The sequence below is a fragment of the Lagenorhynchus albirostris genome, chromosome 1 (assembly GCF_949774975.1).
Source record: "Lagenorhynchus albirostris chromosome 1, mLagAlb1.1, whole genome shotgun sequence".
NCBI classification, from domain to species: domain Eukaryota; kingdom Metazoa; phylum Chordata; class Mammalia; order Artiodactyla; family Delphinidae; genus Lagenorhynchus; species Lagenorhynchus albirostris.
The window spans coordinates 1,931,083-1,958,587 of record NC_083095.1 but is presented as its reverse complement, the minus strand read 5'-3'; the positions used below and the strand labels follow the sequence as shown (position 1 = coordinate 1,958,587).

Sequence of the window (27,505 nt, the reverse complement as noted above, 5' to 3'; positions counted from 1 at the left end):
TGGCCGGGGCCCAGGGGCCTGCATCCGGGCGGGAGCTGACATGGGCCTGGGGGGGGGAAGCTGCTGCTTATTGTAGAGACGCTGCAGCAGCCGGCGGGGGTGGGCGCAGCCCCTGGTACCTGAGGGGACCCCAACCAGAGGGAGGGCCACACGTCAGCAGGACTCAGCCCCAGGTGTCCCCCGCACACCCTCGGCGGTGACCGTGTAGGAACAGGACGAAGGCGGCAGGTGGGGGGCGGAGAGCACCCTCAGGGTGCGGCGGGGCGCGGCGGAGGCGGCCTCCTCAGGGCGCAGCCGGTCGGCCATCAGCCTCACCAGGAGCTGGTTGGACCAGGTTATGCCCAGGGCCGGAGAAGCCCGCTCTCCCCCGACACTGAGACAGAAAACAGCCCGACTGTCCTGTGCTGTGTGTGGATCTGCGGGCCCCGCCACGCCTGCCCTCGGGGCGCCCCACTCACCCCGGCGGCCCGGCTGCCACACCCCGCTCCTCTGTGGATTCCGTCACCTGGGGGGTCCAGATCGGGGTCAGCGGCGGTGAGGACCCGGGCCCCCCGGCCTCGCCCTCCCCGGGGGTGGAGGGGGGCCCACCTGGTTGATGCACAGCACGGGGCTCCGGAAGGTGCAGCTCAGCCGGCGCAGCTCGGCCCCCAGCGCCTGCAGATGCCGGGCCCTGAGGGCTGAGGCCGCCTGGTCGAACTCACAACGGAACGGGGCTGCCACGGAGTCGATGACCACCAGGCGGGCCATACCCCGCGACAGCAGCACAGGCACCTTCTTACGCACGCACTCCAGCAGGGTGTCCTGGAAGCCGAGGGGAGGTGGCCGTCACCACCCGCGCGGGGGGGGGGGCCTCACCACGCCCCGTCCTGGGCCATCACGGTGGCCGGGCCCCTCCCCTTCAGTGGCCCCGTGCTGGGCACCGACCACCCGGACCACCACGGTCACCAGGACTGCCCAGCCCCACCCAGTGGAGGGAGGAAGCAGGTGTGCGGGGACCTGAGTCTGTCCTGCCACCAGCGTTGCCTCCCACGTGAAGACCCCCGGGCCGCGCCCAGGCTGTGTGCTAGGACGCCAGCCGGCCCGGCGTGGGGCCTCAGGTGCCTCCAGGCCAGCCCCACCTGCCCCCCAAGGCCCTACGCACTGTGCTCGGGGCAGCCCCGTCCCTTGGGGCCGCCTGGCCCTGCCGGCCTGGACTCGGCCCTGGTGCCCAGGGGCCACACACTGGCCATCCCGTCAGGCACTCCTGAGAGCTGTTGGGTGTCTGGGATGAAATCCGACTCTGCTTGTTAACTCTCCAGGGTGTCTCCAGCAGAGCCCCTCTCTGTGGAACATGACGGCAGCGGCCTGGAGGACGCCAGCCTGAACGTGAGTCCTGCACCCCTTCCCGCCACCTCGGGCCGCGCTGGGGCCCCGGGGGGCCAGGGGCGGGGCTGCACCCGCCTGCTGCAGCGTCGGCACTTCGAGCGGGGCCTAGCTTGGAGACCCCGTCCCCCGGGAGGAGGCCTGGGACCCCGAGGCTCTGTTTGTGCAGCAGCATCAGGCCCTGGTCCGCACCTCCTGCCTCCCCCCGGCAGGGCCCCCCAGTTGCTGGGCAGACACCAGCGAGGGGCTGGGGGCCTCCTCCACCAGAGCTGCTCCCGGAACAGAACTTAGGAATGTGCCCCCACCCCCCGCCGGGGTCTCGCCGGCCTGGCCCTGACCCACTGCTGCGTTTCTCAGTGAGGATTCTCAGTGAGGATGCACCGGAAGGATGAGGATTGTGCTGCTTGTGTGCGTCCAGAGGGCCCTGTGACAGCCAGGGGACGGTTGCGAGGCTGGAGGGCCTGGAGCCGGAGCCTGTAGCACTGACCTCGTCTTCTCCTGTGTCCACGCCCTGAGCACCGTCACGCTAATAACCGCGCTGCCCGCCGCCAGCGCGCACTCACCTGCAAAGCCACGGCCGCGCTGGGCCCCTAGGGGACGGCCACCTGCCGCCGGTCCACCCCGGGCCGCCCGTGCCCTGAACCAGCCCGGGCTCGCGTGCCACCGCTCATCGTGTCACTTCCCCGTGCTATGTGTGATCATGTATTTTACGGTAAAATTTTTTAAAATTAAAAGTTTATACAGCTCATCCTTTACCGGAAATTCTTTTTATAGCAGTTCTTAAATGGGGGAAGGGCCTGGGTGGGTGGCTCTGCACACTTGTGTTCGGTGCACTGGTCTGTACTCCGTCTCCCATCTCCCTCCTGAAGCCTTTGCTTCGTTATTCAGCCCCAAACGATGACCTCAGCTGGCTGCTCCCCGGCCGCTTGCCTGCCCCCTGCCCCCTCCCCAGGGGCCACTGCCCTCTGTGTTCCCACCGCTGTCTGCCCACGGGGAGGGCGCGTGACCCGGGGATGGCTTCCAGGTGTGGTGTCGCCCCAGCGGCCCTGCCAGGCGCGCGCAGCAATCGGGGGGGGGGGCCTCGACAAGGGGGCTTTCCCCTCCCTCAGAGGCAGAGGTACAACCCTACACCACGGCTGCTGCCGGGCCAGTGGCCTGGACGGCGGGTCCCGTCCTCTGGGCCGCGGGCACCTCTGTGCCCTGCCGGGGCCTCCTCTAGGGGGCAGGAGGTGGCGTGTCCGGTGCCCTCCCTTGCCCGCTCTTCCCTTGGGGTTAGGCTGCCAGAAACACACTGGACGCTCAGTTCAGCCTGAGTCCAGGTAACGAGTAGTGCCAGCCTGAGCGGAGCACACGGCCCCCAGCAGGCGACTCGCCGCAGGCGGGCACCGGGGCCTGACCTCGCGGGTCGTGCACGTGGCCCGCCCGCACGGCCGGCTTCCCCTCAGACGCTTACCACGTCGGCTGCGTGCTCGATGAAGATCTGGTGGCCAAACTTGATTTTCCTGAGCACGTCCCCTGGGACATCTGTCCGCAGGCGCTGCTGCTGAGCGATGAGCTGCTGCAGACGCTGGCTGGGGAAGGCGTCCTCTGTGCACACGTAAATGGCCCCTGGGAAGCCGCGGGGCGGTGAGCAGCTGGGGGTGGCCTGAGGCCGCCCCGCCAAAGGCCAACGACCCTCTCCTTCCTGCACTGCCTCTCGTGGGTCTGACCCAGCACGGGGGCCGGTCGGCGCCCACCTCCCAGCGCAGGCCCCTCGCTGCCGGAACTTCACCCTGTGGGTCTGCCTACCCTGGGCTGTCCGAGTGGGAGCGAGGGGAACCGTAGGGGCTCCCGGCTTTCGGAAACGCCCCCTCCTGCAGACACAGGGAGATGCCCCTCCCAGGCCCTGTTGGGCAGATGTTCCCTCAATTCCACTGTCAAGGCTCCTCCTATGGTTCTGGGCTACCTGGTGGTAACTGTCTTTGCTGCGCCTGGAAAAGCCAGTAAACAAAACACAGGCGATGCATCACCAGGGGCCTGGAATCCCCACCAGAAGGTGCCCCCGGAGTCCTGCGCTGAAAAGAACCAGGGGCCACCGATTCTCAACAAAGGCCCCAGGACAATTCAGTGGGGAAAGAGTATTTTTAACAAATGGCGCTGGGACAGAGACACCCACGTGCAAAAGGATGAAATTAGACCCTTACCTCATACCATATAGGAAAACTGAATCACAATGGATCAAATATGAGAGCCCAAACCACAAAACTCTTAGAAGAAAACACGGGTAAACCTTATGACCTTGGGTTAGGCAGTGGGTCCTCAGACATGACATCAGAAGCACAAGCAAGAAACAAAGTGGACATCATCAAAGTGAAAAACTGCTTTAAAGGACACCAACAAGAGAGGGAGAAGACAACCGAATAGAGAAAATACTGCAAATTGTTTATCTGATGAGTTTAGTGTCCAGATTATACAAAGATCTCCTACAGCTCCACAGGCAAATAACCCAGGCTTTTAAATGGGCAAGAGATTGGAACAGACATTTCTCCAAAAACACACGAATGAGCAGCCGCACGTGAAGAGACGGCCAACGTCACCGGCCACCGGGGGTGCGGTCGGCGCCACGGTGAGAAGCCACCCACGCTGGCGTCAGAGGGACAAGCGTCGGCTCAGACGTGGAGGGACTGGAACCTCCTGCGTCGTTGATGGGAAGTGAAACGGTGTAGCCACTGCTGAGAACAGTCTGGCAGTTCCTCAAAGAGCGGAACACGCAGCTACCATACGACCCAGCAATCCCACTCCTAGGTGTCCACCCGAAGCCACGCACAAACAAGAGGTGTGAACAACCCACATGACTGTCAACGGATGAAAGGGTCGCTAAGTTGTGGTCTGTACACGTGAAGGAACATTATTCAGCCCTGCAAAGGAAGGAAGCACCGACACACGCTCCAGCGTGGGTGAACCCTGGGTGAAAGGGCACATGTGCATGATCCCGTGTATTTGAAATGTGCAGAACAGGCGGATCCATAGAGACAGGAAGCAGATGGGTGGTTGCCAGGGGCTGGGGGAGGGGAGAGTGCGGAGTGACTGCTCACAGTGATGGAGCTGCTTTTTGGGGTGATGAGATGTTCTGGAACTAGATAGTAGTGGTGGGCGCACAACTTTGTGAAAATGCTAAAAACCACTGAGTTAAATAAAGAGGAAAGGCCTCAGGACTTCCCTGGTGGCACAGTGGTTAGGAATCCGTCTGCCAATGCAGGGGACACAGGTTCGAGCCCTGGTCCAGGAAGATCCCACATGCCGCGGAGCAACTAATTGCCTGTGCGCCACAACTACTGAGCCTGTGCTCTAGAGCCCGCGAACCACAACTACTGAGCCTGGGCTCTAGAGCCCGCGAACCACAACTACTGAGCCCGTGCGCCACAACTACTGAAGCCCGCACGCCTAGAGCCCATGCTCAACAAGAGAGGCCACCACAATGAGAAGCCTGCGCACCTCAGTGAAGAGCACCCCCGCTCACCACAACTGCAGAAAGCCTGCGTGCAGCAACGAAGACCCAACACAGCCAAAAATAAATAAATAAATAAATAAGAAAGGCCTGTGATCCGGCGGTGCGCTGGCTGAGCCCCGCCAGGACTCTCAGGGCCACGGCTAAACCTACCGTTCCTCTCGCTGTACCGGTCACGGCACCGCCCCGGGGAGGGGACCCAGAGAAGAGCCAGAAGCACTGACACCACGTCCGCGTGCCCTGTTTGTGAGTGTGTAACTTTCATTTTGACCCGATTCTGTTTCAACAGACTTTCAAACTTGGAAAAGAGATGCAGGATGGAGGGAGAAGCACCGTCTGACCGTGTCAGTGGTGAGCTCCTGACCCTTGAGGCCTCCCTAACCTTCCCTGGCACGTTCCAGTCCATTCCCGGGGGCAGGGCTGCCTGGGGAGCCCCCGACGTGGCCGAGACCCTCGTCACAACGCCGCGGCACCCGTGTTCTCCGCATCTTGGGAGAGGCCTGGACGGAAGGGTCACAGCCAAACCCAGTCGCGCGGCCCTCGAAGCTCCTCGCCCCACACCCTATTGGGCGTCTCACTGGGACAGATGAGTGGGGTGCCCGCCCACAGAGGGGCTTCGAGAAGCTGGCGGCGAGGCGGCCCAGCGTTTGAGGGTTGGCGGGGAGGAGCTCCACGTTTTCTGAAGTGCAGAGCCGCTTGGCCATTCTTTTCAAAATTGGGCCTTTCAGACCTGATTTGGGAAGTCACTTTCTCAGGAAAATGTGCCTCAGGCCCCACATTTAATGCGGTCACAGTGGCCGCGGGCCAAGCCTCTGCAGGGGACATGTCACTCGGAGTCACCCCAGGCCGGCTCTGTCCCCCCTCGGCCAGGCCCCGGGGCTCTGCACTTTCACTCCCACTGAGGGGTCCCTGGCCCACCTCCCTCTCCTGAGGCAGGAATCGCAGAGCGGTTGTGAAGACAGAGACGGGAACCCTGGAAAACGGCCCCCAGGGGCAGCCTCTGGCCTCGAGGGCAGGTGCCCGCGAGGTGACAGGTCAGGACCCCTGCCGCCCCCCAAAGCGGCCGCACTCACCGGCCCCCAGGCCTCCGTGTCGCCGTGGGAGCTGTGCGGCCAGGCAGAGCTGCAGGGCCAGCTGGGTCTTCCCGGCGGAGCTGCGTCCGGCCAGCTCGGTGATGCCGTCCAGGGGCAGCCCGCCGCGGAGGAGCCTGTCCAGCACGGGGCAGCCCAGGCTCAGGCGCTCGTGCTGCTCAGGGAACTGCTCCTCCTGCTGGAGCAGGTGGAGTGCTGGGTGCGGGGAAACAACAGGTGAGCCCAGCCCTGCACAGCCGCCCCCGGGCCAGGAGGCCCCTCGGGCTGCAGCGCTGTGGCCTCTGGGCTCAGCCCCGCGCCCCACTCCTCCAGCCAGACCCCAGGGCACCGGGCACCTGTGCAGACGCTGCTTCCTTGCAGGTGTGAGGAGGCCGCCTTCAGCAAGCGCTGCACGTCGGGGCCGGAGAGGCGGGTCAGTCTCTGCAGGTCTGGTCCAGAAAGATGCAGAACCTCCTTTACTGACCTCAGTTTGGCTGAAGGTATAGAATCAATTACAAGACAAGGTCAGACACAGCAGGGACAACAGGTATTCTCCAGTTCTGGGGACCTGGTGGGCAGGGGCCAGTCCACCTGCTCCCTGAAGTTGCAGGGACCCCCAGATAGAGGGCGACCGTGACGGGACGGGAGGGAAGGGGCCTGGGGAGGCCCACGTCTTGGCTGCAGAAGCCGGATGCTTGGGCCTCTCCCTGGTGCCGGGAGCAGCGGCCTCCGCCTGGTCCCATGCCCGCCCGGACACATCTCCCAAGACAGGTCTGTGTGTGCACAGCCTGGGAAGGGCCCGGGCCGAGTCGGGGAACCATGCACGAGGGAGAAGAAGCCGCAGGAAGGGATCCAAAGGAACACCCAGGCCACGGGATGGCCAGTGGGGTGAACAGACAAAAGAAGAGTCAGCATGCTGGTGGCAGTACCGCGGAGGGCTGGGTTACAGGGTGAACGGCCCAAGGGAGCTGGTGTTTCATGAGGAAAATGAATAATTTTGAGCTTAGATAAGCATATTACTTTCAAACCAGTAGAAAGAAAAAAATACGCTAAAAATAGATCCAACCAATCCAGAAGAAAGCATAAAAGAAAAACAACACAAAAAATAGGACAAACAGCGCAGCATAATAAGGGAGGGTTAAACCTAAATTTATCAGGAATTACCTTAAATACGTATGTACTGAGTGCTTCAGTTAAAAGACAAAGACTGAATGAAAGGGGAAAACAAAACTACTGCTGTGCTCTCAGGATGGAGGAGCAGGGGGGTACCCTGCTGCCGAGCCCTGCGCTCACTCAGGGCCCCTGTCACCTGCTCACAAGCACCGGATGTCGAAGCGTCCCTCGCAGACACCCCGGGAGGCAGGGAGAACAGAGGGCGGGTGCGGGGCGCCAGCCGGGCTGCGGAGGGGCCAGTGCAGCCTGGGGATGGACGCGCCCAGATGCCAGCAGACTCGGTGGGCTGGCCAACCCTTTGAGCATTTAGAAAAGAGCCACTGCTGCCTGACAGACCTACTGCGACGTGGGAATAATCAGAAGTACAGAGGAGATGCAGTGCATGAAAAAAGGAGGCAACCACTAACTCGGGGGGGAAAAACCAGAGACGGTACAAGAAAGGAAACAGTCATAACCCTGGGTTCAGTGGCAGCCATTATGTCCCTAGTCACAACCCTGATGGCTAATGGGACCCAAACTGTGTTCCAACTGTGGGGGGGAGGTGTGGAGGAAGTAGGGGCACACGGGCACCAGCCTGCCCTCACCCCCAAAACAGGAGGCCTGTGAGGACTCGTAACAGACAAATCAAACACAGCAACACAAGCACACTCGCCAGCAACCCAGATATAAATACAAAATGCTGCTAAAAGACTCCTAAGTGGTAAGTATTTCTGTTTCACTTTTCAGACACTGTGTGTGTACTGCCTTGATGAAAATGAAATTAACTTAAAAGAAGTCCTTTCAGTTAAAAACACACACACACAACTGAAAAACCTGCGGCACATTCCAGCATCAGGGCGTTGATCAGGACCAGCTGTCTTGGGATCAGTAACCAGAGGGTCCCCGAGGCTCGGACAGGCAACCTGGTAAACCTGTTCTACATGAGGTGATCTGTGTGTTCATACTTTTACACAATCACTTTATATAAACATCAGCAAACGCACCTTTCTTAACTGCAGCAATAATTCTAGGATTCAGGTCCAACTGATCCACGTCCATTTTTTCAATGGGGTGACCACAGAGATGGACGGATTCCCAGGGACACAATTCTGACGCGCTTGTCGTCCCCTCGAGCAGCCCGGGAGCTGAGTGCAGCAGAGTGACGGAGCCCGGGTGCGCGGTTCCCTTGTGACAGGGCCACACCATCAGCCCGGAGCGTGGAGAGGCTTCACTGCACCAGGGACGGCACTGAGAGACGTCCAAGGCGGCGCTTCTGTCCGGGCAATTGTTCGGTAACTCAGAACCTAGGATTCAATCCACACACAGATGCATCTGAAGAGCCACACCCCGCCTCGCATTCTGAAGGTCAGCCCACTTCATCCCCCGCAGGCTTGTGTCCCAGCCCCACGCCCCCCAGGCCAGGGGCGCCCTGCCCTGACCCACCTCTCTGGGGTGACGGCGGTGGATACAGTCAGAGGCCCGTGCGCGCCGGGCTCACCCGAGTGGAGCCTGCTTTGCGTTCTCCGGTGTGAGTTCCCTTAAGTGTGTCTCCACGGCGATCTGGAAAGAACAGAAAAGGCCACGTGTGGTGGATCTCAGAGGACGCCCAGGAGGTCGGAACCGCTGTGACCACCGAGCTGCCCCAGCAGAGAACAGCGGACACCGAGTCTGGCCCGGCCTGCAGCCTGCCCTCCCCGCTGGCAGGAGGGGCAGCCAGCGGCGTGTCCACCCAAGACGGCACAGCCGGGGATGCAGCAGGGCAGCAACACTAAGGCCGTGGCCACTCAGCAGAGGCCAGGCTCAGCGTCCAGCAGCAGCAGCAAGGCCCGGGCCTCTGGATGGTGTCAGGTCGCTCCGGAAGCTTAAAGAACCAGGCCGTGTACACCCCCTCATCTGCGGTCTGCTCAGGGAGCCTCTGGAGGCAGCTTCTGGGAGGGGGCAGCACGAGGCTCTGGGGCCCACAGCCCGGGCAGGGGGTCTCCGGTCCAGCAGGCTGCTCCCACGTTCTGCTGGCGTAGGGGGCAGGGGGCTCCCAGGCCAGGTGCTCGGGGCAGGGCTGACAGTAAACACTGCTGAGGCTGAGGGGAGACACCGAGGCCCTCAGGACTGCACATCAGAGCAGAAGGGCGGCCTGAGTGCAGGGCCCCGGTACCAGCTGCAAGGCGGCTGGGGGATGTTGAGTAGCTAGGAGTGCACCCTGAGGCCGTGTGGGAGACGCCCGGGCATCAGACATCTGGACAGAATACCAACCTGGGTTTGTAAATTCTAGAGGAAGTGCGTGTGTTCTTCCCCTGGACGTGTGGAAAGCGCACCCCCCCCCCACCCCGGCGTGGGCCCTGAAGCGGGAGTGGGCTGGGGTCTGGATTCTGAATGACGGTGGGGAGGGAGCCTGCGTGGGGACACAGCCGGGAGGTGCCTGTATATAAGGCTCGGATCCTGACGAGCAGCTGGACATGGGGCAGGAAAACCAGTGGGTAACCACCAACCGAAGGGCCTCAAGCTTCCGTGATGGGGGGTAGGGCCCCCAGAAGCAGAGTGCCCACTGGCGGAGCACCCACTGGGTACCCAACACTGGCCCAGGAGCCGGACCAAGAGCAGGGCCCGGGTGAGCCAGCCACCCTCCAGGCCTGTGCTTCTCCAACCGGGGACAAGCATGTGCCCAGGCAGCACCCAGTAGCAGGCACGGGGTGGGCCTGGACGGAGCGGGGCAGCTTCCAGGAGCATCCGAGTGCAGGTACCGTCTCAGGGGCACAGCTGACAGCGGGCGCTGTTTGCTGAGTGTGAAGGTGCATCAACTCTTAGGGCCCAGCACAAGGCTTTGAGGAAACTCCAGTTACGTCCCCGAGCCTTCCCAGGTGGAATCGCTTTCCTGCATCTCTGGGGCTCTGGGGCTCTGAGGGGGCCTGAGGACCCCACGCCGCCAACACACGCTGGGACAGGAAGGCGGGGCCGCGGCAGATGGGCCCACCTCCACCCTGGGGGCAACACTCAGGTTTCCGGCAGCTTTTGTTGACTCAAACTAAGGACTCAAGGGGAGAATGAGGGAAGATCTTCTTTCAAAACTAATGCACTAAAATAAACGTGTTCAGGGCCTCTCCCGCTCAACCAGACAGCCACCCAAAGGAACCGGAGGGTTGGTCGGGGTGGGAGGACCCAGTCCCCACACACTGAAACTGTTAATTCTTTCTCTGGCCAAGTTTGGAGCTAAATTCAGGCAAACTACATACAGCTCCACTGATGTTGCCCTAAAATCACCAAAGGTAATGGAAGGTCGAGGGCTGACTTTTATCAAACACTTAGTCTCTTCCAAGCACGTGACAGGTATGAACTCAGACATCACACGAGCAATATTATAACCCCTGTTTTGCTGTGAGAAAACAGAAGCACAGAGTGGTTAAACGACACGCTTAAGGTCATGCAGCCAGCAAGTGGCTGGCCTGCGATGCAGGTCCAGGCTGTGTGTTCTAAGCCCCGACCCAAATTAGGCCGACCCTGAGTTTACACAGCCCACCTGTTAACAAATCCAAAGGGAATCATTTGGTCTCCATACTCTGCAGAACTCGGTCATCCAGAGGCTGACCTGCCCTGGGGTGTCCAGCCCTGTTGGGAGTAGCCCACTCTCAAGGATGGGCATCTTTTCCGGCTCCCCCTCCCACAAAGGGCGCCAACGAGCACTCCTTCATCCTGCGCTGCTGGGAGGACGCTTTCACCTGGGACCTTGGGTGGCCATACAGGTCCTCCCACGGCTGGGCCACCTCTGTGGTTTCTCCAGAACTGGCCAGCCTGGACTTCTGGCCCGCGTCGCTTCTCAGGATCGTCTTCTGCCCTGAGAATCTCTTCTCTCTTCAGCCCCTGAGGCTTTGAGCACTCCCCACTCCCCCAGACCTGGGTGTCCGGCAGACCCCGCCTTGGCCGTCCGATGGACCAGGGCGCCCTGCAGACGCACCCTGCCACCTACGCACATCTGCTCTTCCCATCGGGCGCTGCATCTCCGAGGTTGTCCACCCCCAACCCTCTCCCGCCCCACCCCACGGCCCCTAGACTGCTGCCACAGCCCAAACTGGCCCTGCAGCTGTGCGGGCTGACGGCCCCAGGACAGGGGCCCTCCGGTCCCAGCCCCGCTAGAAAGCCCGCGCGGCCCCGGCACCGGGCTCCCTCCCGCCACCGGGACTCGCTCGGACCCTCGCTCGGCTGTGCCTTCTGCCCGCCCGCCCGCGGGTGCGAACCGCGGCTTGGGGCATCGATGACGCGCGACCCCGTCCCCCCAAAGCCCCAGGAGGAGGGCCGCGCGGGCGCCGAGCTGCGCTCTCGGTGCCCAAGGCCACCCCTGCCTCCATCCCGCCCCGGACCACGGCAACCACTACTCCTCGCACTCACCTAGCCCGCGCTCCACAGGCTTCTTCGCGCCATCCTACCCTTCGCAGCCTACTCTTCCAATGAGCGCCGGGCGCCTCGCGCCGGATACGCCAATCAGAGAGGAAGCGGCGCCTACGTCGCCGACTAATTGGCCAATCCAAAGTCTCAATAGCCCTGAGGGGGCGGAGCGTGCTCGGGCCGGCCCTCACTGCCTATTGGTGGCCGACCGCAGGGTGGCAGGGGAGGTACCCTTGCGCCAATTGGAGAGCGCAGCGACGGGACGGACATCTGGCGCCGATTGGTCCGCGCTCCGTGGTTGGCGTGGCTATTGGGCGGAGGCGCTGTCAGTCGCGCTGGCGGGGCGGGGCGGGGCTCCCAGGGGGCTAGGGCCCGGTTGCGGGCGGCGGGCGGCGGGCGAGCGCTGGGGCGGCGTCATGTCCTCCGAGGTGGCCGCGCGCCGCGACGCCAAGAAGCTGGTGCGCTCCCCCAGCGGCCTGCGTATGGTGCCAGAGCACCGCGCCTTCGGCAGCCCGTTCGGCCTGGAGGAGCCGCAGTGGGTCCCGGACAAGGAGGTAGGTCGCGGACGCCCGTCAGCCCCGGGACCGGATCCGCTCCCCCTGTCCCCTCCCCGTGCCCCCGAGCCTCCCGGCGTCCGCGTCCCGCGTCGGCTCCCCGGGCCCGCCCCACCTCCCCGACGCCCCTCCGCAGCCCGACCCGCTCTCCGCTCCCCGCGCACCCCGGCCCCGGAACTGCCTCCTCCGGCCCCTGTGTCCTCCCTACCCCCAAACCCGGCCGCCCTCGGGACGCCTGCCCCGCGCCCTAGCGGAGCCCCCGGGCTCCACCCCTCCCGGGCCACGGGTACTCTGCCTGGCCTGGTTCCCTTTCGCGGGGCGCCCAGTCTACCCCGCTCTTAAGAAACTGCCCCCCGAGGTTTCTGTGACCCCTCACATATCTCCCTTCCTGATACGACCCGGGCTTTGCCCAGCTGCGAGGTCATCTGTGGATTCCGCCACATCCATAGGTCGAGCTGCTGGGCTGGAACCTTTGATACAGTTGCGACTCCCTCCCGCGAGGGAGGAGAGGAGTCTCGTGTTTGTTTATTTATAATCAGCGCTCTGTGCAGGGGACTCTCGCTGTGTGGATTGCCTGGCGGTGGTGTCTGAGGGAGTCTTGCGGGGTGAGTACGCGTGTCCAGGTGGGGCGTGTGGAGGGCGTCCTGCCTGGGGAGCTGCACCTGCGCCCAGAGGTGAGGGGCGGGGTGGGGCGTGAGCTCTCCCGTGGGTGGGGTGGGGTCGGAACCTCTGAAGGCCTTTTTGTGCTGTGCTGTGCCACAGGGTTTGGACTGGATCCCATAAGCCGGTTATTCTCAGCTATGCTAAGCCAGGCGGAAAAACTTACCGCATTCCTGTAAATCACAGACGTCCCAGAGACATAAAAGTAGCACGATTTATTTTTTTTACGCGGGCCTCTCCCGTTGCGGAGCACAGGCTCCGGACGCGCAGGCTCAGCGGCCATGGCTCACGGCCCCAGCCGCTCCGCGGCATGTGGGATCTTCCCGGACCGGGGCACGAACCCGTGTCCCCTGCATCGGCAGGCGGACTCTCAACCACTGCGCCACCAGGGAAGCCCAGTAGCACGATTTTTGAAAATGCTTTAAGTTGCATCTCCTTCCAGCGTTCCGATTGACCACTTTTCCTTCCTCCCCGTAGAATGACGGTTGCAGGCGGCACGTTTTTTTGCAGGGGGGGCGAAGTGAGGGGATGCGATCAGGTGTTTTCAGGGCACTGGCGGTGAAGCGCCCAGAGCTCGGAGGGGCGGTTGGGCGAGCCGCGGGGAGGTCTCAGCGCCGTCCTGCCAGGGCTGCCCTTTCCTCCCATCTCCTGGTCACCGAGTCCCTGCAGGCCAGTGCACAGAGGGCGAGATGTTGGCGCGCAGGCGGGTCACTGAGCTGGCCCAGGCCACGTCCTCCCTTCCTCTTGGGTTTCTGGTCGCCCTGTCTGTGCTCTTTCTCTTCTGCATTTTTCTTCCTGGCGTTTGCAGTGTTTGAAATCACAGAACATACGTTTTCTCGTGTGGTCTCTTTGGTTAGTGCTGTTAAAAGGTGATTAAAGAGAAAAAAGGTAATATCACGACTCTCGTTCTCCTAAGTGAATGCATGTTCCGGAGCTCTTTTAACTGCATCAGTGAGGGAGCCGGGCAGGTGTTATCAAGGTTCGAAGAGAAGTCAGAACCGCACAGCCTGACCTGGAAGGAGGCAGGTGAGGGCAGGAGCTAGAGGCGAGTTGGTCTGTTCCACGCCGGGGGAGGGGAGCCGGGACAGGGACATACTGTGTCCGCAGCATCTCCACTTCACTGAGTGGGCACCAAGCGTGTCCTCGAGGCCAGGTCAGAGTGTCAGTCTTTTTCCACTTTTGTCCTCCGAGGACCCTCTTTAGACATTTTTTCCCCTGATTGATCCCCCATGAAATGCTCACAGCAGGGATATGTCCACCTCCTTAGGGACCGTATGTGCGGGAGAACACCCCTCTGGACGATGTGGAGTTTTCCCCTGCAGCCCGCGAGCTGCTCTTCAGTTAACCTCTGGGTCCCCCCTGCCAGCACTCTTCAGGGCCCCTTGCTCTTTGCTGGAATGATTGTTTCGCAGGTTGTACTGCATGTGTTGTCTTTCTTTGCGGGTCTGGTGTTGAGGTGCGTCTGGGGCCCTGCCCGCCTGTCTGGGGGCTCTCGGGAAAGCGATCAGCGTGGGTGGGAGTGCTGGGATCAGCGTGGCACTCCTTCCTGTAACAGAAGTTTCGTTCTTGTGTTAGAAGGATGGCGGGGTGCCTTCCAGAAACACGCCCCCAGTTTGCCATCTGAGCAGCCAAAGAAGGCCCTAGAGGCGGAGGGAGCTCAGAGCGGGGCGGAAGCGCCAAGTGACCGTGGACAGTTTCTCCTCTGACTTTGAGCAAGTGCGTGTTGAAATGTGCTGGGGAATGTCCTAGAGTCCAGAAGGGACCAAAGGAAGCGTCGGGAGGAAAAGAAACTGGGAGCGGGGCAGTTGGGGCTGGGAGCGTCGGGACGAAGGCTGGCCTTGGTGGCGGGGCCTCTGCCCTGCGGCTCGCGCGGCCGGCGGCACTCGGCCTGCCCCGTGCTTCTGGACCCACGAGCCTGGTGTGTGGGGCGGGGACCCAAGCGTGGATCTACCGGTGCTGAGAAGTAGGTTTACTTGTGGTTTGGGACGGGGGGTGGGGGGCATAGGTGGAGCATGGCAGGGGCGACATGCTGTCCTCAGCTTCACCCGCCCCCGCACTCAGCTGTGGGTGGATGAGTGTCACGGTTGTGTGCAGCCGTCCTGTGTTCTTCGTCCCGGCTGTCTTCTGCTGGGTCCATCAGCGGCCAACCTGTTGCCCATCTATCAACTCTTTTTTTTTTTTTTTAAAGTTTATTTACATGTGGTTTTCTCGTTGTGTTGCCGTTATCAAAGTGGGATTCATTTTTTTTTTTAATTAATTAATTAATTAATTTTGGCTGCATTGGGTCTTCATTGTGGTGCGCGGACTCTAGGCGTGTGGGCTCAGTAGTTGTGGCTTGTGGGCTCAGTAGTTGTGGCTCGTGGGCTCAGTGGTTGTGGCTCGTGGGCTCTAGAGCGCAGGCTCAGTAGTTGTGGCACATGGGCTTAGCTGCTCCACAGCACATGGGATCTTCCCGGACCAGGGCTCAAACCCGTGTCCCCTGCACTGGCAGGCAGGTTCTTAACCACTGCGCCACCAGGGAAGCCCTATCAACTCTTTACTCAGTGCCTGACGCTGCGCCAGCTTGGTAGCTGGGGCCCACAGGGGCATCCCTTACAGATGTTGGAAAACGTGGGGATGTGGGTACATCTGTAGCTCTCAGCTTCTCGGAGGGGTTCCTGACCCAGAAGTAACTGAGACTTGCTTTCCTGGTGTCTCTGTGCCCCTGGGAGCTTGTGAGGTGGGGAGGCAGTGGCGGGACAGGGAGGGCCTGGGAATAGCTTGGGCCTCGTGTGGCTGCCGTCCGAGTGTCCCATGACCAGGAGAGTGGCCTTAGGGGTGGGCTGTCTGGGCACACAGTCATAAGGATTTGCTACAAGTAGCCCAAAATACTGAATTTTATCGTTAGAATCCATGCAGTTTTGCATCCCTTTTCTTCCTGTCCTGGGCGCTGGGTTTAGCCAGTGATGACGATGGCTCTGCACTGTCACTGACGTCAGATGCTCTGCAGATGCAGAACCGGGGAGGAGAGAGCACAAGTGTGTCAAACAAAAACAAGGTGAGGAGAGATTTGTGTCCCCAGGGTCACTGTGGGGGGAGGTCCGGCCCAGGGCCCTGTGAGCTCTCCAAAGGCAGGTGGCAGGGGCTTGCTCCATGGGAGGGGCAGCCCAGGCTAGGAGAGAGTGGGGTGGGAGGGGCAGGTGGTGTGATCTGACAGAGGATCAGGGGGTGCATCACCCCAGGACAGCCTGTCTCAGGCTACGGGGTGGGTCAGAGTTCAAGGCCCTGAAGGAAGGAGAGATGAACGAAGGTTTTATCAAGTCCAGTTCGTGGGCGCTTTGTTCCGATGGATGTGTCAGCCAGTCCCATCTGCAGTCCGCGTGTGGTTTGTGGTGGGTGGACAGGGGTGTCTGTTAGTCTTCTCTGGGGCAAGAGGGGAGGGGGCCCTTTGCAGGATGCGTTCCCAGAGCACTGTGGGCGGCGTCCCCGGTCTCTGGTCTCGTGGCCTCCGGGATCCCAGGCGGGTCCCCATGGTCAGGAGCCAGGAGAGCTGCCCACGGCTGCTCGGGCCAGCGGGGCGCTGCTGCCAGTGTTGGGAGAAGGCGGGTTCCTGGCCGTCCTGCGGGACATGGGCAGTGGCAGCCTCTCCTTCCTGGGATGTGGTGTCTGCACCTGCTGCTCCCTGTTTGATGGCTCTGGGCTTTGTCCTTGGAGGTGTTCTGTCCCTGCCGCTCCTTCCCTCAGGCGCCCCACCCACCCCCGTGAAAGCATCTGTTGTCAAATTCGTCTCGTTCCCGGGGCTGCTGTGTGTCTGCTCTTCGTCCCTTGAGCTGGTTTCTAACATCCTATTGGTTCCCTCATTAGTTAATGAGTTAAATCTTTTTTTTAAAATTTATTTTAATTAATTTATTGATTTTTGGCTGCGTTGGGTCTTCGTTGCTGTGCACGGACTTTCTCTAGTTGCAGCGAGCAGGGGCTACTCTTCGTTGCAGTGCGTGGGCTTCTCATTGCAGTGGCTTCTCTTGTTGCGGAGCACGGGCTCTAGGCACGCGGGCTTCAGTAGCTGTGGCTCGCGGGCTCTAGAGCGCAGGCTCAGTAGTTGTGGCACACGGGCTTAGCTGCTCTGCGGCATGTGGGATCTTCCCGGACCAGGGCTCGAACCCGTGTCCCCTGCATTGGCAGGCGGATTCTTAACCACTGCGTCACCAGGGAAGTCCGTGAGTTAAATCTTTGACGTGGGTTCACTTTATATTTGTAGGAGTTATGCTTTTACTCTTTAAAAACGGTCGTCTTTCAACAAAGATACAGTAATACATGTAATTTCGTAACTTATTTTTATGATTTATTTTTGAGGAAGCTTTTTCTTTTTAATTTAATTATTTTTGGCTGTGTTGGGTGTTCTTTGCTGCATGTGGGCTTTCTCTAGTTGCTGCGAGCAGGGGCTACTCTTCGTTGTGGTGCGCGGGCTTCTCATTGCGATGGCTTCTCTTGTTATGGAGCACGGGCTCTGGGAAGAGGAAGCTTTTTAAAAAAAAATATTTATTTATTTATTCGCTTGTTTGTTTCGGCTGTGCCGGGTCTGAGTTGCGGTATGCACGTGGGATCTAGTTCCCCGACCAGGGATCGAACCTGGGCCCCCTGTGATGGGAGCCCAGGGTCTTACCCACTGGACCACGAGGGAAGTCCCCTTGTAGCCTGAGAAGCGGTCTAGCGTGCAAGCCAGGCGCAGCCGGGCAGGTGTTGTCTCTCCTAGCACCGCCAAGGACAGTGTGGGAGGAGGCGTGACTGTCCTTTGCCGCTCCAGCCTCAGAGGGAGGGTGGGCATCTGTCCCAAACTCTGTCCTTTGTTTTTTTTTTTTTTGCGGTACGCGGGCCTCTCACCACTGTGGCCTCTCCCGTTGCGGAGCACAGGCCCCAGATGCGCAGGCCCAGCGGCCATGGCCCACGGGCCCAGCCGCTCCACGGCATGCGGGACCCTCCCGGACCGGGGCACGAACCCGTGTCCCCTGCATCGGCAGGGGGACTCCCAACCACTGCGCCACCAGGGAAGCCCTGTCCTTTTTATAGTAACTTCTTTTTAAACGCTCCTTTAAACTCTCCAAACTCTCTCTTCCGACTATTCTACCTTGAGGGAAGATGCCCTGTCGGCCGTCCTGATGCGCTGCCCTGGGCACCCCCAGGGCTCCCTGTGCTGGAGTCGGACAGCAGGTCGGCAGAGACCGCGGGTCTCCAAGCAGCCCTGTGGCCCAGCCTCTGCCCTCGGCTGCGTGCCGGGGTGGACCCCACAATCCCTGAAGGCCCCTTCTGCCCTGAAGTCTTCCATCTGGGCCCGGCTTCCTGTGGCCGTTTCTGGTTTCTCCTTTGATTGCTCGTAATCCCCTCACTTCCCCACCAGAAAGCACACCTCCAACCTCGTCTGAACTCTCCTGCGTTGGCAGGGTGGGCATGAGTCAGCTGTTGCTTTCCTGGCCCTGCGAGGGGTTGAGGCCGCTGGGCTCTGACCCTGGGGCTGCAGCCGGGAGCGCTTCGGCGTTGGGTGTTGCACTAGAGGCTGTCTGTGCCACCCCCCCGGCTCCCCTGTCCTCTCGTGGGTGCCCAGGGGACACTGTGGAGGCCACCCTTACCACCGGCTTCCTCCCAACTGCGGGGCAGGAGTCCTGGGGGTGAGCGCAGGGGCCCCGGTGGTGGGCTGGAGGCCCCACCGTTGACACTGTTTCACTCGAGGACGAGGACGGCCCTGCGGGTCCTACCGCCCGTCCTGGCGGGTGGGGAGCGGCCTGGGGCAGCCCGCGGAGGATCAGGCAGCATCTGCATGTGTGTCTGTGTCTCTGTGCCTGTCTGCATGTGCTGTGTGTGTTTGTGCCTTAACCTGCACCTCACACGCAGGGCCCTCACTGAGCTCCTGTGGGTCCCGGTTCTCCCTTACAAGTGTGCCTGTCTGTGATGCCAGCCCCAGCCCACCCTAGTGATGCCGCGGTGACACAGGCCTGGGTGCGACATAGTCCAGGAGGCTGGAACCCAGGCAGCTTTTGTCACACATGGTGCAGGTGGGTTGCTCACACCTGGTTTCTGGACTCCGTCTCCCCAGACAGTGGTTTCCCAGAACCCCAGAGCCTCTGGGTCCAGGTCAGGTGAACGGGGCTCGGCCTGGGCTTTTCGTTTCCTTTCGATGCAGCTGGTTTATCAGACAAGGTGTGAGTTCTTTGGTGGTAATTTTACTCTCATATCTTCACCAGTTGCTTTATTTCCTTATTTAATTCTGTTTTCATACCAAATTGTTCTCTTGATAACTTCAAAAGCTTCTTTTATATAATCCACAGGAAACTTACTTTATTTAAAGCCTGTAAGTTTTCTGAATAACCTCGTTGGTTATTTAGATTAATACAAAACTTCTAGATCACTAATGTTTTTAAGGGAGTGAATTTTATTTATTTAAAAAATTTATTTTATTTATTTTTGGCTGCGTTGGATCTTCGTTGCTGCGTGCGGTCTTTCTCTAGTTGTGGCGAGCAAGGGCTGCTCTTCGTTGCAGTGCGTAGGCTTCTCATTATGGAGGCTTCTTGTTGCAGAGCACGGGCTCTAGGCACGCAGGCTTCAGTAGTTGTGGCATGCAGGCTCAGTAGTTGTGGCGTGTGGACTCAGTAGTTGTGGCGTGTGGGCTCAGTAGTTGTGGCGTGTGGGCTCAGTAGTTGTGGCATGTGGGCTCAGTAGTTGTGGCTCATGGGCTCTAGAGCTCAGACTCAGTAGTTGTGGCACGTGAGCTCAGTAGTTGTGGCACGTGAGCTCAGTAGTTGTGGCTCGGGGGCTCTAGAGCGCAGGCTCAGTAGTTGTGGCTTGTGGGCTCTAGAGCACAGGCTCAGTAGTTGTGGTGCACGGGCTCAGTAGTTGTGACACGTGCAGTCAGTAGTTGTGGCTCACGGGCTCTGGAGCACAGGCTCAGTATTTGTGGCACACGGGCTTAGTTGCTCCGCAGCATGTGGGATCTTCCTAGACCAGGGCTCAAACCCTCATCCCCTGCATTGGCAGGCGGATTCTTAACCACTGCACCACCAAGGAAGCCCCGGGAGCAAATGTTAAATTCTGCTGTGGTCTTAGTTTAGAAATTGGTCTCTCAGTTGTGTAGATGCGAGCCTCCCGGCGAGGGTGGGGCAGCCCTGGGCTCCGTGTCCCAGCCGTGGGTGCAGGACGCGCATGAACTCGGGAGGCAGCTCTCGCACTGGAGCCTGGCCTGACGCTGGTGGTCCAGCCGCCTTTCCCCACATCCAGTGGATTCTGTGGCTGGCAGATGTGTGAGGTCACAGGAGAGCGTGGCACACAGATGCCCTGCCATGGGTGGAGGCCCAAGGGCCAAACACACGGAACATTCCAGAACTGACAGCGAGAGGCAATGGCAGGGACTGGTGGAAGCAGCTGCGCTGTGATTAGCCAGCTCATGCCTGAAGCCGACAGGGACTCTGTGGATGGTTCTGGAGAGCCAAGGTGGGCCAGGCCCTGTGTCCCAGCCCAGAAGGCAGCGTAAGAGCAAAGAGAAAATAAGGAAACATCAATCACAGGATCTCAGAACGCTTAGACACCAGCCCAGGGTGGGGCCGTGGCCACGTAGAGCTGGGTGGGCTCGGGGCCGGCCTGGATGCCTGCCCTCCCACGGAGAAGGGCACACTGCGTGTGGATGCCAGGCTCCTTCCATAAGCTTCCTCAGGGTCCCGGCCCCATGGTGGGCCCTGGCACCTGCTGTGCCTTTCCTCAGAGCAACCGACCCGGCTGCAGGCGCAGGCCTGGGGGCAGGAGGGGTGCAGAGCAGGGGTCAAGGTCAAGCACTGCGTTGGCAGAACGGGGAGGATGGGGAACAAAGCCTGGGGGGCAAGTGGGTCTGGCTGCCCAGATTGAAGCCAGGCAGTGAGGACGAAGGGCAGGACACTGGGGTCAGGCCGTGTTGGCCAGGACTGACTGGGGACTGGCCGGGTTTGGGTCGCGTGGTGGTCAGGGTGTCTGGCTCCCTGACAGTGGCATTTTACTGTCACCGTGTCATTGGGGTGAGGTGGCACGTGTCCAGGAGCAGCTTTTCCACCGTGGAGGCTGAGCCTTGGCGGTGCGGGGACAGTCTGTCCGCACTTGGTGCCAGGATGGGAAAAAACCCTCGCTTTGTCAGATAAGAGGTCTGAGGTCCTCTGCGTGGTTGGTTGGTTTGGTGATAATGTGGCCGTTTCCGGCCCTGGACCTCGGCCTGTCCCTGAAGCACTGTCCCCAGCCTCCCCGCTGAGCCCCGGGCATTTGGGGCTGGTAGCACCCTTGCTAGCTAGACGCTGCCCCAGCTCAGCAGACCCACTGCGCTTCTCCGCGCGGGGACCCGGTGTAGATCACTTTCTGCTGTGGCATCGCATCATCTCACAGCCGATCCTGGGTTCCGGTGACAGGACGGGGCTCCCTGAGGAGCTGACCACGTGGCCTTGGCAGCCGGGTCCTGACGCCCTGTCACCTTCTCTCCTAGTGCCCGAGGTGCATGCAGTGCGACACCAAGTTTGACTTTCTCACCAGGAAGGTGAGCTGCGGTGGGGCGGGAGGGGGCGTGGGGGGTGGGAGTGGGCGCTGTCTGTCGCGGAGCCTCGGGGACAGTGGCAGCCTGGTCAGCAGGCAGGGTTCCGGCCGCTGGGAAACCGTTGGGACCCTCGAGGCATCTGGTCGTGGATGCCGGTGGCGTGGGTCTCCGGGGGTCCTCACTGCCTGCCCCGCGTCTGCAGCACCACTGTCGCCGGTGTGGGAAGTGCTTCTGCGACAAGTGCTGCAGCCAGAAGGTGGCGCTGCGGCGCATGTGCTTCGTGGACCCCGTGCGGCAGTGCGCTGAGTGCGCCCTGGTGTCCCACCGGGAGGCCGAGTTCTACGACAAGCAGCTCAAGCTGCTCCTGAGTGGTGAGCACCTGGGGCCTCGTGTCTGTCGTGTGGTGGCTGCCTCTGTCTCTGCAGGGTGCCTGCTGCAGGCTTGGGACCAATGGTTGGGACTCCAGGTGCGGCCCCCGCCGTCCTGGGACATGGTGGTGGCGAGAGGGCAGCTCTCTCCCCCTGCCTGCTGCCCCTCCCCCTGCCTGCTGCCCCTCCCCCTGCCTGCTGCCCCTCCCCCTGCCTGCTGCCCCTCCCCCTGCCTGCTGCCCCTCCCCCTGCCTGCTGCCCCTCCCCCTGCCTGCTGCCCCTCCCCCTGCCTGCTGCCCCTCCCCCTGCCTGCTGCCCCTCCCCCTGCCTGCTGCCCCTCCCCCTGCCTGCTGCCCCTCCCCCTGCCTGCTGCCCCTCCCCCTGCCTGCTGTCCCCTCCCGGGCCTTGGCAGCCTAGCCCCCCCGGCCTGCAGGCCCCTTCCACCTCCTGGCAGCAGGGCAGGTGGTGCTGCCCAGTGGCCCCTGAGCACTGGGGGAGGGTCGGCGCCCTGTGAGCCAGGCCCTTGGGAGGTAAGGCCCCTGGGAGCCCCAGGCAGCACCTTTTATTTCCACTGTTGAACCCCAACCCCGTCACGGCCTTTCCGCCTCAGCCGAGGGCCCCACAGAACAGAGCTGCCACCTGTCTTGCTTTCCTTTTGTCCTCTGTGCGTGTCCCCTGGTGGGCTGGCCTGGAAGGGGAGGCGAGAAGGGAGCTGCCGGGTCCTCATGTCTGGTTTTCATCCCCAGGAGCCACCTTCCTGGTAACTTTTGGAAACTCGGAGAAGCCAGACACGATGGTCTGTCGTCTTTCCAGCAACCAGAGGTAAAAGCGGGTGCTGCGCGGCACTGACGCTCTGTCGCTCCGAGCCTGAAGTGACGTGGTGTGGACACCCTTCGTTTGCTGCAGGTACCTGCTTCTGGACGGGGACAGTCGCCACGAGGTCGAGGTCACGCGCATTGCCGCCGTGCAGATGCTCACGGAAGGCTTTCCTCCTGGAGGTGAGCGCCGTGTGGCACCGGCCTGGGTGACCCTCGAGGTCTGTGGGCCGTCGCGCTCAGCCGTGGCGGGGGCTTGTGGTTAGTGAGTGGCTGTAGGAGCTCGCCAGGAGAATGGGGCTGAACGTGTAAAACAAGCGGGGACTACCCTTCTATAGTTTCACTTCCTGTCGGATTCGGGTCAGGGGTAAGGCTCCGGCGGCAGCTGGCATCGGTCCGATTCCCCGATGCCTGGATCGTTGCCCGCCCAGCACCACGACCCCCAGGGTCTGCGGGGACGACCCTCCTCCTGGAGCTTGCGGAGCGCTTAGCCTATTCTGGATCTTTCCACCTAAACTTTCGCACTTCAGCAGCTGTCCTTCCACGGAAGTGGAGTTGGTGTCCGCGTTGGGCGCAGTGCGCTGGAGAAACCCACGTGACTTAGTCCGTCTTGCTTTCTGTTTTCTGATCGGCTCTTGCTTGTTCTTCTCTCCTGCCGGCCTACCTTCTTGACGTAGAAAAAGACATGCACACTTATACCAGCCTCCCGGGGAGCCAGCCCGTCTCTGAAGGTCAGCTCCCCGCTCCCCGCCGCTCTCCCTGCCCCCGCGCCGGGCTGTGCCTCCTTCAGACCCTGCTGTGTGCTGGGGTCCACGCCGAGGCTCTCTGTGAAACACACATTCCCTTCTTTTGGTTGATTTGAAGGACAGTTGGGTCTAAGACGGGCAGACAAAGCATGAATGAAGCAATCTATCTCATTTGCTCAGTTCTGCGCTCCCAAGGGGAGCCCTACGCGGTGTTTCCTAACGTCCCCTGGGCATCCTCCCCTGGGCATCCACTGGGCCTGAGCGGGCCACGCGAGGGGGGCGCGGGCGGCGGCCCTCCCCAGCGCGCTCCCGTCCCTCCGCAGCGCGCTCGCTCCCGTGTTCTCTCGTAGGAGCCTCCCTGCGCTCCTGGGCCCGCAGGTGGCGAGGGGAGCGGGCCGGCTCAGCGTTTGCCCCCTGTCCCTGAGCACAGGCTGTGCGTGGCGGCACCTGTGCTGGGCCGTGAGTCGAAGGTGCGGAAGTCACGGTCCGGAGAAGCGGGCGGGGCGGGGGGGGGGTGCCGGGGCCTCCCTCCGTGTCCTTCCCACGTGTGGGCGGGGCCGGGGGCTGGTGGCGCTATGCGGCCCCTTGTGGCGGTGCTGGGAGGACAGTGAGCCCTGCTCTGCCCAGGCTTCTGGAACCGTTAAATGTCCAGAAAAATGTGTTCCCGAGTGGGCGGGGGCGGTGGCCACAGCAGCGTTGCGCACTTTCTGTCGAGGCCCAGGTACTTGCATGCAGCTCTGCCGGCCACAGACTCAAAATGCGACAGCGGTCGTAGGAGCCATGGAAACGTGGCCTGGGCCAGTAGAAGTCTACCTATGGGAGCAGGGGGTGGGCAGAGCACAGCCTGCCTGCCCCAGAGCCCGGGGGCGGGGGGCACTCCTGCAAGGAGCCCAGGCGGGGACAAGCCGCTTGACACCCAGGATCGAACCGTGGCTTATGAAAGGTCATGAGGGGCGTCCCAGGCCTTGGGTGGCGGGGCACTTCCAGCCGGATCGACCTCCCGGTGGGCCGGGCCTCTCCCCCCAGCACCTGCTCCCCCTGCGTTTGACTCTGCGTTTGACTCTGAGACCTGCGTCTGATGGAAGGGATCTTCTGAGCTGGGTAACGGCTCACAATGGAGTTTTCCTCCCAAGTCACAAAGTAGAACAGCTGTAGGTAGGCAAACTCCACTGTGAGGCTTGGTCTCCTTGCCACTTTTCTGACTGCAGTCGTGACAGAAAGGCCGTCTGTTCCTCCAGCCGTTGGTTCTCAGAGCAGGTGCTGGGGTCCCGTCGTCGTCCGTGGCGTCACAGCCCAAAGGCGGGCAGTGTCCCAGCAGGCCGACCCCACATGGCATCTTTTCAGGAGCTCATGTACTAGAGTGGGGTGTTGGTGGCACTTATGCCCTCCGCTTTGACCCTGGCTCTCCAGAGTAGGGTGGGGGTGAGGCCAGCGTGACAGGCAGGGTGCAGCCTGGGCAGCCCTCCCAACGGCACCGCGCCTCTCCCTGGGTTCTTGGCGACGTGGTGCCGGGCCTGTGAGCTTGGGCTCAAACGCTGGGCAGCCCCTAGCCCAGGCCCCGCCACCAGGCTGCCTCCGTCTGAGACCAGCACCAGGGCTGGGGAGGAGGCGCCCCGGCAGCACATCAGGGCCGGCGGCACCCTGGGCGCTCAGCGTCCCCTCGGGCATCCTTACCTTGTCTCCCCACTCCAGGAGGCAACGCGCGGGCCACAGGCATGACCCTGCAGTACACGGCGCCAGGGGCGGAGGGCATGACGCAGCTGAAGCTGACGGCCGGGGAGGACGCAAACGGCAGCAGAAGGCAGGCGACAGCATGGCTGGTGGCCATGCACAAGGTACCGTGGGCCTGGCCCTTCTGCTCACAGCACTGCCCACCTTTCCCAGAGGGAGGCCCGCTGCCTGCCTACCCGGGGTGCCTCCACTGGATTCAGCCAGGCACACGCATTTATCTCTGGTCACCTTGCAGGCTGCCAAGCTTCTCTACGAATCTCGGGACCAGTAACGCCACGTGGGCTGGATAGTCCGCAAGGGGCAGCAGCACCTGCTCGCCGAGCACGCACAGGCGCAACTAACCCTACACGTGCTGGAAACGCAACTCAAGTACTCGGAGCTTACCTAGTGCAATATGTACACAGTTGATTAATGCTCAGAACACCTCGTGCTTTAGAATTTGTCTCATCGATGCCTAATTGGGGGTGGGAGAGACTGAGCTACACTACTGCTAAAATCTTTTTAGCATAATCTATACCATGTTTTTATGAGTGCCCAAGTTTACTAGATAGTTCTGGCCCCTTGATGTTTGTTCCATTAATTCTTCCACAGAAGTGATCTGGGCAGTGGTGACTTGGCCTGATTTGTACTGGAGCGCATCTCACAGACTGCCCGTTCACGTGTCACTCATCTGGGGCTATGAACAAACCTTTGCTACTTCACAGGGAAAGGAACAAGATTTGTGTTTTGTACTTTTCACTATTTCCCTTTATTAAAATAATTGTACAACAATTTGTATATAAAGCTTACGATTAAAACCTATTTTGAAAATACGGATCAGGCCTCACCTCGCTGTGTCCAGACAACCTGAGCTTCATGCTCAGCTCAGTCCTGGCTCCAGGACACAAGACTCGCTCACAGCCTCCGGGGAGAGACAGCAGTTTACTGTGTGCACGTTTACACAGCATCCGCAGAGACTGCCTTGCAGGGTGCTCGCTTCCCATCAGCACGCTGTGCACAGTCAGCCAGCGCTTAAAGGTAGGTGACTCTACAACAAGGACCTACACGTGTCTGTACGTAAATTACACACAAGACTCACGCATGGAAAATAAGCTCAGGGCCTGGATTTTAATGAGAGAAAAAAACATTTCCAACGTGGTTCTGACAGTTTCGAGTGGTTTAGTCAAAAAATAGTTTTGGTATATAAAAGCCTGTACGTACAGTTGACGCTTCAGGGAAGCGCCTTACTTGCTTCAAGTCTGGAACCAGGCAGGTTATGGTGTCATGGCTGGGACCGGGGAGCTGGGGCCCCTGCCCTCCCACCCCCATAGCTGCCCCCGTGACTTTGCAGGCGTCCCTGCGTCCACCGCCTCCTGGCCCGTGGGCTGCACGGCCACGCTGGGAGGGGTGGGGACCACACCGGGGCAGCACAAGGCTGCAGAGAAGGCAGTGCTGTGCTGAGACTCCTGACCACGTGTCACTTGATTTTAAGGTCCCTCGCATCCACGGCCTGTCGGTGACCTAGACCGAGGCCTGGAACAGGAAGTGGAGCCCACACACCAGGCACCACTGCTGGACAGAAGTCTCCACACAGGGCCTCGTTTGGTGATGAAGAAACGCATGTGGTGAGGATGAAAAAGGTGCCCGGGTTTCTGTGATTTCTAGTAAACGGGAGGGCAGGGCTCTAGCGAGGGGACGCACCTCACGGCAGCTGCAAGTTTTCATTGTTGGGGCTGGGGTGACACCGGGAATGAGGAACGACGGCCTTGGGGCCCAAGTGTGTGACAGCATTCGTCTTCCTTGGCAACCGACCAGGGGTTAATTACAGGGCTTCTTACTGGCAACAGGGACAGTTGTTTAGAAAGCTGGGTATTTATTTGGATTTACAGTAACTGGCAAAAGTCGGTCTTCCTGGAGGCGAATGTCTCTCTCCCAGCTGCGGGCAGACCAGAGAAAGGGCCTCACCTAGAACCTGCCGGGCTTTCACATTGTGGACGCTGTCTGATAAAGGGAGCACCAGTAAAGCCATTTCTAGCTTCAGCTTCCCAGGGAAATGGCAGAATCATCTCTTCAGTGGCTCCTCGTCGCTGGAAAGCCCGTGCGGTGCTCCCAAGGGAAGTTCAGGCCAGTGTTCGCTGTCGGGGTTTGATCCGTGGGTACAACTGGGAAGCAAGGGACAGGAGTTAGGAGAAGGGGATGACCCACTGGGCAGGAACCCCTTCCAGAGGCCAGGCTGCCCTCAGAAGTCCACACACCAGCTCCTTCAGGCCGAAGTTCAGCTTGTCACCCTCCTACGGAGAACTTCCAACTCCCAGGATACCCCATTCCTCTTCCTCTCAGGGCACTCGACACTGACACTGTCTGTAAGGCCCCTAAAGGTGCCTGGCAGGCCCACGGTGTCCAGTGACTGTGTCACGAAAGCATCTGCCAGCCCCACCGGGCACGGAGCACGAGAGCAAAGGCACGGCCCTGCTAAGGGTCTGAGGAAGCATCAGTGCAACGCAGAGGAGCAGCCTGCAGTCGCCTGTCCCCCACCGCATTACCGACCCCACGAGCAGAGCACTCTGAGCAGCCCCTGTCGGGGGGCTCCGGCAGATGCCCCCCCACGGTTCCCACGAGGCTTGGAGAAAGTCTCCCGCCCGCAGGATTGGAGCCCAGGTTACGCCCACGGGCAGGTAGAGGGGACAGCTGG

At 61.0% G+C, this 27,505-nt stretch overlaps 3 protein-coding genes across 5 annotated transcripts in view; 1 reads left to right on the top strand and 2 right to left on the bottom strand.

Moving 5' to 3' along the window:
- Positions 1–111: 111 nt before the first annotated feature.
- Positions 112–11,534, bottom strand: XRCC3 (X-ray repair cross complementing 3). Its single transcript, XM_060153177.1, has 9 exons — positions 11,449–11,534; positions 8,515–8,631; positions 8,076–8,375; positions 6,276–6,413; positions 5,923–6,135; positions 2,816–2,970; positions 589–801; positions 459–505; positions 112–373 (listed from the first exon to the last, which is right to left on the bottom strand). Exons 3-9 carry the CDS (start codon positions 8,275–8,277, stop codon positions 154–156), a joined length of 1,188 nt encoding a protein of 395 aa, XP_060009160.1. The 5' UTR covers positions 8,278–8,375; positions 8,515–8,631; positions 11,449–11,534; the 3' UTR covers positions 112–153.
- A 302-nt stretch (positions 11,535–11,836) lies between these two features.
- On the top strand, positions 11,837–25,646 carry ZFYVE21 (zinc finger FYVE-type containing 21). Of its 2 annotated transcripts, XM_060150500.1 has the most exons (8): positions 11,837–11,999; positions 21,127–21,177; positions 21,377–21,545; positions 22,289–22,364; positions 22,449–22,540; positions 23,035–23,088; positions 24,796–24,938; positions 25,070–25,646. In XM_060150500.1, exons 1-8 carry the CDS (start codon positions 11,862–11,864, stop codon positions 25,103–25,105), a joined length of 759 nt encoding a protein of 252 aa, XP_060006483.1. In that variant the 5' UTR covers positions 11,837–11,861; the 3' UTR covers positions 25,106–25,646. The 2 variants fall into 2 exon arrangements, with proteins under 2 accessions (XP_060006483.1, XP_060006569.1); XM_060150586.1 differs by lacking the exon at positions 23,035–23,088.
- Positions 25,647–25,922: 276 nt separating this feature from the next.
- PPP1R13B (protein phosphatase 1 regulatory subunit 13B) overlaps positions 25,923–27,505 on the bottom strand; it is a 75,874-nt gene continuing 74,291 nt past the window's right edge. For both annotated transcript variants that reach the window (XR_009540741.1, XM_060150329.1), the window contains exon 17: positions 25,923–26,975. Coding sequence is in view for 1 of the 2 variants with exons in the window: in XM_060150329.1 (XP_060006312.1) it covers positions 26,934–26,975 (42 nt within the window). In the remaining variant the exon portion in view is untranslated. The remainder of the gene's footprint in view (positions 26,976–27,505) is intronic.

Bases quoted from the DNA above. Each gene is read 5' to 3' on its own strand.
- ZFYVE21 (XM_060150500.1), top strand. From the start codon at position 11,862: ATGTCCTCCGAGGTGGCCGCGCGCCGCGACGCCAAGAAGCTGGTGCGC. The intron at 12,000-21,126 runs GTAGGTCGCGGA...CTTCTCTCCTAG, and splicing joins AGTGGGTCCCGGACAAGGAG to TGCCCGAGGTGCATGCAGTG. The intron at 22,365-22,448 runs GTAAAAGCGGGT...CGTTTGCTGCAG, and splicing joins CGTCTTTCCAGCAACCAGAG to GTACCTGCTTCTGGACGGGG.
- XRCC3 (XM_060153177.1), bottom strand. From the start codon at position 8,277: ATGGTGTGGCCCTGTCACAAGGGAACCGCGCACCCGGGCTCCGTCACT. The intron at 802-2,815 runs GTAAGCGTCTGA...CTCGGCTTCCAG, and splicing joins TCGAGCACGCAGCCGACGTG to GACACCCTGCTGGAGTGCGT. The intron at 374-458 runs GTGAGTGGGGCG...TTTCTGTCTCAG, and splicing joins GTGGCAGCCGGGCCGCCGGG to TGTCGGGGGAGAGCGGGCTT.